Here is a 12,754-nt window from a genome sequence, read left to right as displayed (position 1 = left end):
AGGTTAATTTTTCAAACATCCATGTAAGATCATCTTAAATATAGTGTATTGTTGTACCCCAAACTGGAGGTGACAGTGATGGATCATTGATGCAGCCTGCATTAGAGAGGAAGTTTGACATTTTCCTAGAGGGATATATATGGAAAACAGACCCACGAAAGCTTATGCTCAAATTTGTTAGTCTCTAAGGTGCCACAAGTACTCCTGTTCCATATATGGAAAAGTTAATGATGTGCTGAATTACCTTTCTTACCTGCTAATTTGATACGATTTATGCACAATTCAGATTTTATTAGTTAGGGTTTGAGGGTCTTAGATGGGGCGGACACTTCAAAATTGATCTTCCATCCTTAAAACATTGTCTCTAACTTGATTGATTATGCTTTAGTTAGTACATTGACTTCTAAGCCAGTGTGTTTTGTTTACATTTTTATTGCAGTTTGGCTGTAGCTGCAATCCCTGAAGGACTGCCTATTGTGGTAACAGTGACATTGGCCCTTGGTGTGATGAGAATGGTCAAGAAAAGGGCTATTGTAAAAAAGCTACCTATTGTTGAAACTTTAGGTATGACTAAACCAAATAATAAAGAATATTGTGATATTAATGTTAGAGTTAACAGAAAAAACAAAGTTTATAAAGTCTGTTCAACTACTGTTAGCAACAATTTTACCAAGACCATGGTAATACTTTAAATACAGTAAATTGAAGCATTTTTTTTTACACAAAAATTATTATACTGTTGAATTTATTGCAGGACCTGTGATGCATTTTCTCCAGGTTCTTGAGCCTAGCATCAGGGCATACAGAATTCATTGGCCTATGTCATTATCAGGCTGTAGTTTCACAGGTGAAACGTATGGAGGAAAACTGTTCACCAATTAAAACACTATTCTCTTTCCTGTGCTTGGTTAAATAAAATACTGATGCTTTTAAAATTGGCAGGTTGCCATATATTTAGGAATAGTACCATTGAAATATTTGTGAACACTTCTAAGTTTATCAGTACTAGAAGATTGCATGTTGCATCATCGGGAAGTCTGTGTATCACTTTTCAAGTATGTATGATCTTAATGTCATACATGAAGCTATATTTTAGTTATTAAACAAGGACTCGCATCTATATCCTATGAGGTGCCTCAGTGCATTGATACTAATGGACATGCAGAGTGCTTCAATGCTGCAAGGTTCTCTTAACCCTTTTAGAGTTCCTGAAATGTCAAAGGCATTGAGAAGCACTATCTCAAGGTGCCGTTATTTTTCTTGCATTGTATGGTTAATAAATCACACATTCCAAAAATCTCTGCCATCCAATTAAACATTCAGATTTAGAATAGTTTAAATAAAAAAGACAAATCAACTTTGACTTGAAATTTTAAATGCTCAACTTAGGAAATTCATGTAGAGGCAATGTCTTTGCTAGAGTAATAATAAATATTTGTTGAATGTAAGGAAGAACTTGTGGTTGCTATGGAAATAAGTGCATTAAACTTTTTACTGTTGACAACGTTTTCTGACACTTCCTTATTATAGTTGTTTGTCTTCCTATTTACTGAACTACAAACATTTTGGAAAATTATAGTTCTTAGCTGCATTCATAACTCTTTGCATAGTTTTGTTGAACTATCTATTGACAATTTTGTGGTGAATCCTTTGAATCAGTTTGCAAGTGACTAGAAATTTTTTGCCTCTGTGCTTAAAAATACAAACAAAACCTGCATTGAATTTTATAAAATCCAAAAAATGGAATTGTAACCAGGTAATTAGTTTTACTTTTTGGCATATGAGAGTTCTGAAGGAGATAGTGAGAAATTAAAGCATAAGTGAAAATTGTAACTGGCTAGATATTTTAACACCTCACTCTAATGAAGTTCTGTAACATGAACATCTTATCTCCAGTTCCAAAGCACTTTGAAATAAATTTGTCTTCAGTGAGGTTTGTTTGCTCATGAACTACCCATGTTTCAAAGAAGACTTCTTGTTTAGTTTAATTTGTTTTTTTCAGGTTGCTGTAATGTGATTTGTTCAGATAAAACTGGAACTTTGACCAAGAATGAAATGACTGTTACTCATATTTTTACTTCAGATGGACTGCATGCTGAGGTATGTGGTAGGAATATATTTTTAAACTTTTTCTCTAGTGACTTTTAGTGCAGATGAAAGGTGCCAGACTGAAATATGTTAATTACAGCAATCAGTCCTGGGGGAGGGGGAAACCCAGACATCAGCCCCTGCCTCTATCCTTGGGCTCACTCTCACTCACACCCTGCTTCTGTGTGCAACAGCACAAGCATTCTACATTAATGGTTTGCTTTGTGTCGCGGAGCAGATCAGCACAGTATGCAAAGGCTGGCAGAAAGGGTGCTTTGAAAGGTCAGGGGCGTGTCTCTCCAGGGCAGCTGGGTTCAAAACAATAAGCAGAGCGGTCATTTGAGGCATTATGGGACAGCGCTGGAGGCCAGTTACAGTGCAGAAAGCAATCAAGTGTCAACTGGCAATAGAGTGCAGGAGCCTCTGCACAAATAGCCTTACGACTCTCGTCGAGGTTTTTTTTTTTTTTAAGCGCTGCAACAGAGGAGTTTCCGCGCACACAGTGGCATGGCAGTGTGTACATGTCTGCAGTTTGAGCACAAAAAGCTGCTTTACTGCACAGAAACTTGCCAGTGTAGACAAGCCCTAAGTGATGCTGTGTGATAAGGCAGTGAACAAATGATAAAGGTGAAATCTTGGACTTACTGAAGGCAATGGAGTTTTTCCATTGACTTCACTGGGGCCAGGATTTTGTCCTGTAAGTTTAGTTACTATCAAAAGGTCATTCTCCAGCTGAACTCTACAAAGTGCCTATTAACAAAGTGGAAATTCCATTTGACTGTGAATCATTGGAGACTAACTTTTCCCTTCAGCCAACTGATTACAATTAAAAATGAAATTCTGCCCTCTCCACTAAAGATATAGGGTATGCTCTAGCCAAGTAATCAGAGTTCTGATTGTTACTAAGCCTGAATACTGGAAGAAGCGTGCTGTGCCAAATACCTACTGAGTCACTTGTGGTGAACTGATAATGAAACATAAGCAAGCTCAGTGGTGTCTCTCTCCTTGCATGTTTCTGAACCATATACCTTTACAAAACATTTCTTAATCACTCACATAATCACTTCTGTGGGTTTTTTGCTGTTGATGTGGATATTTTTGTAAAACGACAGTTTAAACAAAGCTATCATAACATCTGTTAAACTGAAATGGACTTGTTGCATGGAGTCAGGATATAGGAATGACGTTCTGATGCATAACTATAGATCAGAGCAACTCTGAAAATAAAAATATTTGGGAAAATGTAGTTCAAATCAAACTCATTCATAATTTTCCATGGAAAATTTGCCTTTTTAAAATCCACCCCCCCGCCCCCCAGCTGCAAGTCTTAAATATTTCAGGTTTGGGCTTCTTTGAAGAGCCAAAATTTGTCTCCTTTCTATGGTACTTTCCACAGACTTAGTCAAAACCCTGGTTTTCTGTCAAAACAGCTTTGGGAAACATTTTTGACCAGCCCTACCATATAAATTTTCCAGTCCTGCAGTTCTCTGCATGAATAGTTATTTGTCAATAACTGTAGGGTTTTTGCAGTCAGGTACTCGGATCAACTTGCTCCGGTTGGCTCCTGCATTCAGAATTTCCAGCTGTTTACTGTCTGTAACAATGGCTGCCGAAGTGTCACTCCCCTTCAGCTGAAGCAGAAAACTCAGCTGCTCTTTTCTTTTATGCCAGTTGTATTCAGAATAGGAAGAACTGAAAACTTAAACCAGTCTCAATTTCTTTGACTACTTTCAGGTCTGATTTTGCTCCCATTGCCATCAATGGGCATCTTTTCTTTGACTTCAGTAGGAGGAGGATGGTTTATCTGTTACCTACATCCTTTCTTCTCTCCTTCTTTCGACAACCACAGTCTTGTGTTTACATTGGGAGAAACATATAGTGCCTCTTTTCTGATTGAGTTTTGAAACACAGCATAAGCAAAAGTATATTGCTGTTATTCTGGGGAGAAGAACCTTACTGAATTGAAGGGAAAAGAAGAAAACAAAGACAAAGATGAGGGAATGAAAGTGGCAAAAATTAATTTTCAAAACAATGTACTGGTCAGCAGTTTGACAACTTGCTTAGTTTCTTGTCTTTTTAACTTTTTTACTTTTTTTAATTTAAAATATCAGTGTGGAAACTTGGAGGGCTCTATATATCCCTCTAATTACTATACCCAGAGTTACCAAACCAACCTTCCACACAAACTTCCTCGTGGCTGGACTTTACTAAAACTAGACAAGCCATTTACAACACACATTTTGCTTCTCTACAAAAGAAAGGACACTAAACTATCTAAACTACTGCATGCCACAAGAGGCCACAGCAGTGGTTCCCTTAACCCACCCAGCAATATTGTTAATCTATCCAACTATACTCTTAGCCCAGCAGAATCTGTCCTATCTCGGGGCCTCTCCTTCTGCCCCTCCACCCCCACGAACATGATACAATTCTGTGGTGACCTAGAATCCTATTTTCGATGTCTCCGACTCAAGGAATATTTCCAACGCGCCTCTGAACAACATACTAATCCACAGAGACCTTCCTACCAACACTACAAAAAGAAGGATTCTAAGTGGACTCCTCCTGAAGGTCGAAACAACAGACTGGACTTCTACACAGAGTGCTTTCGCTGACGTGCACGGGCTGAAATTGTGGAAAAGCAGCATCACTTGCCCCATAACCTCAGCCGTGCAGAACACAATGCCATCCACAGCCTCAGAAACAACTCTGACATCATAATCAAAAAGGCTGACAAAGGAGGTGCTGTCGTTATCATGAATAGGTCGGAATATGAACAAGAGGCTGCTAGGCAGCTCTCCAACACCACTTTCTACAAGCCATTACCCTCTGATCCCACTGAGGGTTACCAAAAGAAACTACAGCATTTGCTCAAGAAACTCCCTGAAAAAGCACAAGAACAAATCCGCACAGACACACCCCTGGAACCCCGACCTGGGGTATTCTATCTGCTAGCCAAGATCCATAAACCTGGAAATCCTGGATGCCCCATCATCTCAGGCATTGGCACCCTGACAGCAGGATTGTCTGGCTATGTAGACTCCCTCCTGAGGCCCTACGCTACCAGCACTCCCAGCTATCTTCGAGACACCACTGACTTCCTGAGGAAACTACAGTCTATCAGTGATCTTCCTGAAAACCCCATCCTGGCCACTATGGATGTAGAAGCCCTCTGCACCAACATTCCACACAAAGATGGACTACAAGCTGTTAGGAACACCATCCCCAACAATGTCACGGCTAACCTGGTGGCTGAACTTTGACTTTGTCCTCACTCATAACTATTTCACATTTGGGGACAATGTGTACCTTCAAATCAGCGGCACTGCTATGGGTACCCACACGGCCCCACAGTATGCCAACATTTTTATGGCTGACTTGGAACAACGCTTCCTCAGCTCTCGTCCCCTAATGCCCCTACTCTGCTTGCGCTATATTGATGACATCTTTATCTTCTGGACCCATGGAAAAGGAGCCCTTGAGGAATTCCACCATGATTTCAACAATTTCCATCCCACCATCAACCTCAGCCTGGACCAGTCCACACAAGAGATCCACTTCCTGGACACTACGGTGCTAATAAGCTATCACATAAACACCACCCTATACCGGAAACCTACTGACCGCTATTCCTACCTACGTGCCTCCAGCTTTCACCCAGACCACACCACACAATCCATTGTCTACAGCCAAGCTCTATGATACAACTGCATTTGCTCCAACCCCTCAGACAGACAAACGCCTAAAAGATCTCTATCAAGCATTCTTACAACTACAGTACCCACCTGCGGAAGTGAAGAAACAGATTGATAGGCCTGTCCTGTAGTAGGTGACTTCTGGGAACTCTTCTGGCTCTAACAAAGAAAATAACAGAACGCCACTAGCCGTCACCTTCAGCCCCAACTAAAACCTCTCCAATGCATTGTCAAGGATCTACAACCTATCCTGAAGGACGACCCATCGCGCTCTCAAATCTTGGGAGACAGGCCAGTCCTTGCCTACAGACAGCCCCCTAACCTGAAGCAAAAACTCACCAGCAACCACACGCCACACAACAGAACCACTAACCCAGGAACCTATCCTTGCAACAAAGCCCGTTGCCAACTGTGTCCACATATCTATTCAGGGGACACCATCATAGGGCCTAATCACATCAGCCACACTATCAGAGGCTCGTTCACCTGCACGTCTACCAATGTGATATATATCCATCATGTGCCAGCAATGCCCCCTGCCATGTACATTGGTCAAACTGGACAGTCTCTACATAAAAGAATAAGTGGACACAAATCAGACGTCAAGAATTATAACATTCATAAACCAGTCGGAGAACACTTCAGTCTCTCTGGTCACTCTATTTCTGACCTAAAATGTGGCTATTCAACAAAAAACTTCAAAAACAGACTCCAACGAGAGGCTGCTGAATTGGAATTAATTTGCAAATTGGATACAATTAACTTAGGCTTGAATAGAGACTGGGAGTGGTTGAGTCATTACACAAAGTAAAACTATTCCCCCCTACCCCACTGTTCCTCAGATGTTCTTGTTAACTGCTGGAAATGGCCCACGTTGATTATCATTACAAAAGGTCGTGTTCCCCCCCCCTCCCCCTGCACAGTCTCCTCACTCTCCTTACAGTGTGCATAATAAACACCCATTTTTTCATGTTCTGTGTGTATATAAATCTCCTCACTGTATTTTCTACTGAATGCATCCGATGAAGTGAGTTGTAGCTCACGGAAGCTTCTGCTCAAATAAATTGGTTTGTCTCTAAGATGCCACAAGTACTCCTTTTTCTTTATACCCAGAGTTAAGGTTCAGTAACTTCAGTGTGAGCACAGTCATGCCCCAAAGGAGGGAAATGAGTGAAAAGGCTTCTGAATTTTAGTTTTAAATTCTTCCTGTATGTTTCTAAATAGGGTTTAAACTAAAACTGCCACAATCGTTCAGATCAATGGTTCATCTAATTAGATAGCCTGTTTCTGATAGTGACCAGTACCAGATGCTTCCATGGAAGGAACTTTAATCCTAAACCTGGACACATAAACCAAATACCCACACTACTAACCTAAGGGATTATTGTAGGGCCCCTGATTAGGGCCTCTAGGTGCTACTGCAATACAGATACTTAATAAATATAAATTAATAAGTCTTCAGTCTAATCTCTCCCAGGCCTCATCTGCTTTGCTGTTCTTCAGGCAACCCACTTCCTGTAGCTATACTTCTGGCTCTCATTGCTTGACCCCCTGCAGTGGGTATGCACTGTAATCCACTTAACTGCCCTTGGGGGATGGTGAATGAGAGCAAGGCTATCTTTACAATAGAGATCTTACAGTGGCGCAGCTGTATTGCTGTAAGGTCTTCTGTGTAGCCACTCTATTCTGACAGAAGAGAGCTCTCCCATTGGCATAATTTAAAACACCCCAATGAGCAGCGGTAACTATATCTGCAGGAGAGAATCTCCTTCTGACATAGCACTGTCCACACCGGTGCTTCTGTCAGTGTAACTTATGTCACAAAAGTGCTAATGTAGACCTAGTCTGAGACAGTGGCTAGCAGGTCCTGAGGGGCAGGGAAACCAATATCCTAAGCTTTTGCTTACCACTGATAAGCAGTAAGAATACAGCAGTTGAAGAATACTGAATTAATTCTGAATTTGAATTACAGATTTGGAAGTTGTGGTCTGATAGTCTATAGAAATATTAAACTGTTCACAGATTGAGTTAAATACTCTTTTTAACCTAAACCCTCTGCAGTAGAAGCTGATTAGGAAATGTTGTGTGCGTGCACTTTTCACTTGATATAATTGTTCCATTTTTAAATTACTCATATTCCATTATCTGTATGGGGGATTATGGATTTATTAAACAAATTAGTAATCTTGCCTTTCAGGCTTCCATTTTATGCTGTTTTGTGTCTTACAGGTTACTGGAGTAGGCTATAACAGGTTTGGAGAAGTCGTGCTGGATGGTGATGTTATTCATGGGTATAACAACCCCTCTGTTAGCAGAATTGTTGAGGTAAGATCTCAACACAGTAAGCAATCTATTTTCATTGAATTAGTACAGGAACTGTATATTGCCTTGACCTCTGTTTTGTTTGTCTTTTTAGGCAGGTTGTGTGTGCAATGATGCCATAATTAGAAACAGCACTCTAATGGGAAGACCAACAGAAGGGGCCTTAATTGCACTTGCTATGAAGGTGTGCACCGAATTCATGGTGGTTCTTCTCCACATGTCAGAAACATTAAGTTTGTAGGAATGAGTGTTTAACTATAGCACTAATAGTTAGTATGTTTTCACTGAAAAAACCTCATCTCCATATAAAGAATTTTTTATTATGAAAAATTTCTGGGAATCCTAACAATTTAGATAATGAATAGGAGATTAACATGAGTTTACTTCAGTTCCATTTTCATGTTTGGATCTGATTTTTAAGTTTATGGTTCAAAAATGAAATTTAACTTATATCGAGAATAAAGTAATTGATAACTTGTCTATTTTTACTTTGAATTTTTGACCGTTTACAGTTTAAAGTTGTCATTTAGTTTACTTGATAAATGGACTAGCACCAATCAGCATCTGTTTTGAAGCTGGAGTGAATTAGAAAAGATAAAACAGTAACACATAAGCAATTGCTCATTTACTGGCACTTTAATGCTGCAACTCTGAAAGGTGCTATTTAAGTGTTGGATACAGGGAATTTCAGTTGAGTAATTTTTGGTTAAACAAGATTTCCTCTATATGCTGTGCCAATGAAGTACTAAGACTACTTGGGCAGGTGACAGTGAACCCCGGTACCTAATCTTTCTATGACTGTTTGGTCTTGCTTTATAATTTTGGGCAAGTCACTTAATGCAGTGGTTCTCAAACTTATTTGATTGGGCCCCTCTTCTTTGTGTCTGTAGTCATTCATGCCACCCCGGGCCCCAAGTTCATATGCCACCTCCCAGCTCCGAAGGCAGGGTGGAAAGCGCAGCGGCTGTTGGCCGGGTGCCCAGCTCTGAATGCAGTGCTGCAGCAGCACAGAAGTAAGGGTGGGAATGTGAAAAGTGATATTTGTCAATATCACTCTTCACAGCAGATTTAGTGCTACCTTGAAACCTTCTGTACTACTGCTGCCAGCTGGAGCCCCACGGCTCCAGGTGTGGGGGAAGGAAAACCTGAGCCCAGAGCTACCTCCTGTTGAGGCATGTGGGGGGGGAGGAGAGCCCGAGCCTGGGTGGTGGGGCTCCAGCTGTCTCCTTTATTCCCGCTTCCCAGGTGTGCACAGCCCTTCTGCATGAGCCCCAGCCACCTGGAGCTGACAGCCAGAGCTCTTTTTTTTAAAAACACTCCTCACACACACACAGTTCTTGTCTCCCATGACAGTCCCATGCCTCCCTTGGGAGCCCGCCCCATAGTTTGAGAACCGCTGACTTAACATGTCTGCCTCTGTTTCCCAGAAATGCAATAGAGGTAACACATGCCTATCTCAGGGGTATGCAGGCTTGAGTCATTGTAAAGTGCTTTTTAAAACCTGGAGAAGGGGCTATCGAATACTAAAGTATCTGTGCTCTAGAAGTTGGATATGTTTTAAAGAGCAGTGTGCCACAGCAAGATCTGTGTTTGCACCTAGGTATGGCTATGAGACACTGAGGTCTTTGGATGAAAAGCAGAATACTGTATAAGAACAAAGTAGATGTGATTTGAAAATGTAAAAAATATGCTGTTGGTGACTGACATTGAAATATGAAAAGGTGTGGGTTTGCTCATTGGTGTTTATCGAAGCTTATATCTAAGCTGGACTAGTGTGACTTGCTTTTAGTTTTAATAGGGAAATAAAAACTGAATGGGTTTATAAATAACTAAGAATGCAAATGAGCCATTTGAACTTGTGACTTGAAAGGCTAGTAGCCTGGCTAAATGAATAAAAATGGTTTTGATATTACTGTTACATTTTACACAGATGGGTCTAGATGGACTCCAGCAGGACTACATTAGAAAAGCAGAGTATCCCTTCAGCTCAGAGCAAAAATGGATGGCTGTTAAATGTGTGCACAGGACACAACAGGTAGGCTTTTCCGTGGCTATTTCCTCACCCAGTGATGTTAAGTAACTTCCTGAGCACAGGAAATGGTGTACGAGCTATCTCTGTTTAACTTCAGAAGTTGTGTACAGGAAGGGAGTAGCAAGCCAGCAGCACAGCGCTACACCTGTGAGTGTGAAGGAGAAAGTTTGGTAGTGAAACTAGTTTAATTTTCTGTCTCTGAAGTGGTTGTTGAAAACTACAGGGAGTTTGTGCAAGTATACAGTGAAATTAAACATTTAAAATCCTAAATTTGAGCTCCTCCATAGAAATCTCATGAGATTCTGTTTATGTTCTGATGTTTTTCTTGGCAATGTAGTTACATGGCAAGAAGGAATATATCAGTTTAATAGAAAAAGGAATTTTATTACGTGAAATAACCATTTCATTTGGAATAATGGGGAAAAATAGATATGTTATGGAGAAAGTTATCTGTATGTTTACCTCCTCTTCCCCCCCCCCCCCAAAAAAAAAAAAGTGTGTGAGGTAGAATATTTTGGTGTAAGTGAAAGTAAGAATCGCTGTTAAGTCTGACCAGCATGAAGTAGCCATAGGCTCCTAAACAGTATGTGTCATGGAAGGCAATGGATCCTGGATTTATGGAATATCTCCCTAGTGCTTACGGCAAAAAAGTTAGCTTGCTGTTAAAGCTTCAAAATAGCACCAGAAACTCTCTAGTTGTGGAGATGAAAGGTTCTAATTCGTGGCCTGCCCACTTTCCATGCTGCACTGCTTCAAATTTTCAGGGCATTAAGTCATCAGCTTTAGGATAGAGTCTGCAGAAGAACTAAGGAGAGCATAGCAGCCTAGATTTGACTTTTTAAAAATTACCTTGGAAGCCAGGAGGATGACAGGATTCCCTATCGTATACTACAGGTAATCTCTTCCCCTAACCTCAGTGTTTTGGTGTTCTTGTTAAGTTTGAACCTTTTCACTACTCCCCCTGCTGATCTCTGAAACAAAGGTCAACTGGGGAAAATTACAATACAAACAACTTGACTACCAACAATAACTTAATATCCTGGCTTCACCAAGACCTGAAACAATTAAACTCTATTTATTTGTATAATGTATAGAGGATTTTAACATAGATATTTCTTTGACTGGATAGCTGGCCTTCTAATTTAAGGCCTTGGATGTGGGCTCAGGAGATCTGAGGCTACCTCTGCACTGCAAATGGGGTTTGTATAGTTTGCAGTTTGTATGGATATACCTGTGCTAGCTTTAATCTAGGGAAGACACAGTGGCATAAGCTGTATGAGCCTGCCTGACTCCCTGGGTAGGCCATACTGAAGCCCATGCCACCGTGTTCTCCTTGCTATGTTTAGCAAACTAGCTAGATTTAAAGCTAGCACGGGTACATGCACCCCTGCTGCAAATTGCACTCAGTTGCAGTGTAGATAGATTGTATTCCGTTCCAGGTTCTGCCACAGGCTTCTTTCTGTGCTGCAGTTTCCCATCTGTTTGCCATTAGTGCCATTCAAAATGTTTTTATGGAAACCAGATCTCTCACCTGATTTTATTCTTTGAGATTACAAATTTGATAAAAGTAACTGCATAAGTCTAATATATTTAGACTTTGTACTACACAACTTGCTGATGAAAAAATTAGGACTACACAGTATTGAGTACACATTAAATGGATCAAGAACGGACATCTCAAAAAATAGTCCTCGATGGGAATCATTCGTGAATGGGGATGTTTCTGGTTGGAGTTAGAGTTTGGAACTAGGCTTGATGCTATTGAACATTTTAATCAATGATCTGGAAGTAAATATAAAATCACCGCTGATAAAATTTGCAGATGCAAAGTTATAAATCCACGAATGAGGAATGCAGACCATATTTACAGAATAAAGGATTGTATTCTGGAATGCAGTGACTGTGAAAAAGACTTAAGGATCATAGTGGGCATACAACTGAACATGAGATCCCAGTGTGGTACTGTGGCAAAAAGGACTAATGCAATCCTTGGATGTATAAATGGGAGTAGTGAGTAGAAGTAAGGAGATGATTTCATCTGTATGTGTGGCATTGGTGAGACTCATTGTGTATAGTTCTTGTCCACAATTTAAAGAGGATGTTGAAAAATTGGAGAGGGTGCAGAAATGAGCCACAAAACATGATTTGGGAGCTGGAGAAAATACCATTCAGTGAGAGACTCACAGATGCTATGAATCTGTAAACTGAGGTTTCCTTTTCACCCTTTTTCTTGTCTATTTAGGACAGGTCTACTCTACAGACCTATATCAGAATAACTGTTCAGGGGTGTGTGAAATCCATATTCCATAGCAACATAACTATACTGACCTAACCCCCTGTGTAGATAGTGCTATGTCGACAGAGCTTCTCCTACCAACATAGCTCCCATCTCTTGGCAAGGTAGATCAACTACACCGAGGGAGAAACTCTTCATTAAAGTGCTACTGATGCAGCTGCGCTGCTGTCAAGCTGCCCATACAGACAAGCCCTACTGCACTGTACGTGGAGACAAGCCCTACTGCACATTAGACAGTTCATGTCCTGAAAAATTAGTGTGTATCCACAATGCCTAATAAAATGCCCTAATTTCAGGAGGGCTTTCTAAATGCTTTGGTAA

General features: G+C 40.6%; 1 protein-coding gene across 2 annotated transcripts in view; it reads left to right on the top strand.

Moving 5' to 3' along the window:
* Window positions 1-12,754, top strand: part of ATP2C1 (ATPase secretory pathway Ca2+ transporting 1) — a 78,957-nt gene that overhangs the window by 44,354 nt on the left and 21,849 nt on the right. For both annotated transcript variants that reach the window (XM_074945579.1, XM_074945580.1), the window contains 5 exons: window positions 440-564; window positions 2,003-2,100; window positions 8,013-8,108; window positions 8,200-8,289; window positions 10,036-10,140. In XM_074945579.1, the coding sequence (XP_074801680.1) occupies window positions 440-564; window positions 2,003-2,100; window positions 8,013-8,108; window positions 8,200-8,289; window positions 10,036-10,140 (514 nt within the window). The remainder of the gene's footprint in view (window positions 1-439; window positions 565-2,002; window positions 2,101-8,012; window positions 8,109-8,199; window positions 8,290-10,035; window positions 10,141-12,754) is intronic.

Source organism: Natator depressus, chromosome 2 (genome assembly GCF_965152275.1).
Source record: "Natator depressus isolate rNatDep1 chromosome 2, rNatDep2.hap1, whole genome shotgun sequence".
NCBI classification, from domain to species: Eukaryota; Metazoa; Chordata; order Testudines; family Cheloniidae; genus Natator; species Natator depressus.
The sequence above is the reverse complement of the archived record's forward strand: the minus strand, read 5'-3'. Positions and strand labels throughout refer to the sequence as shown.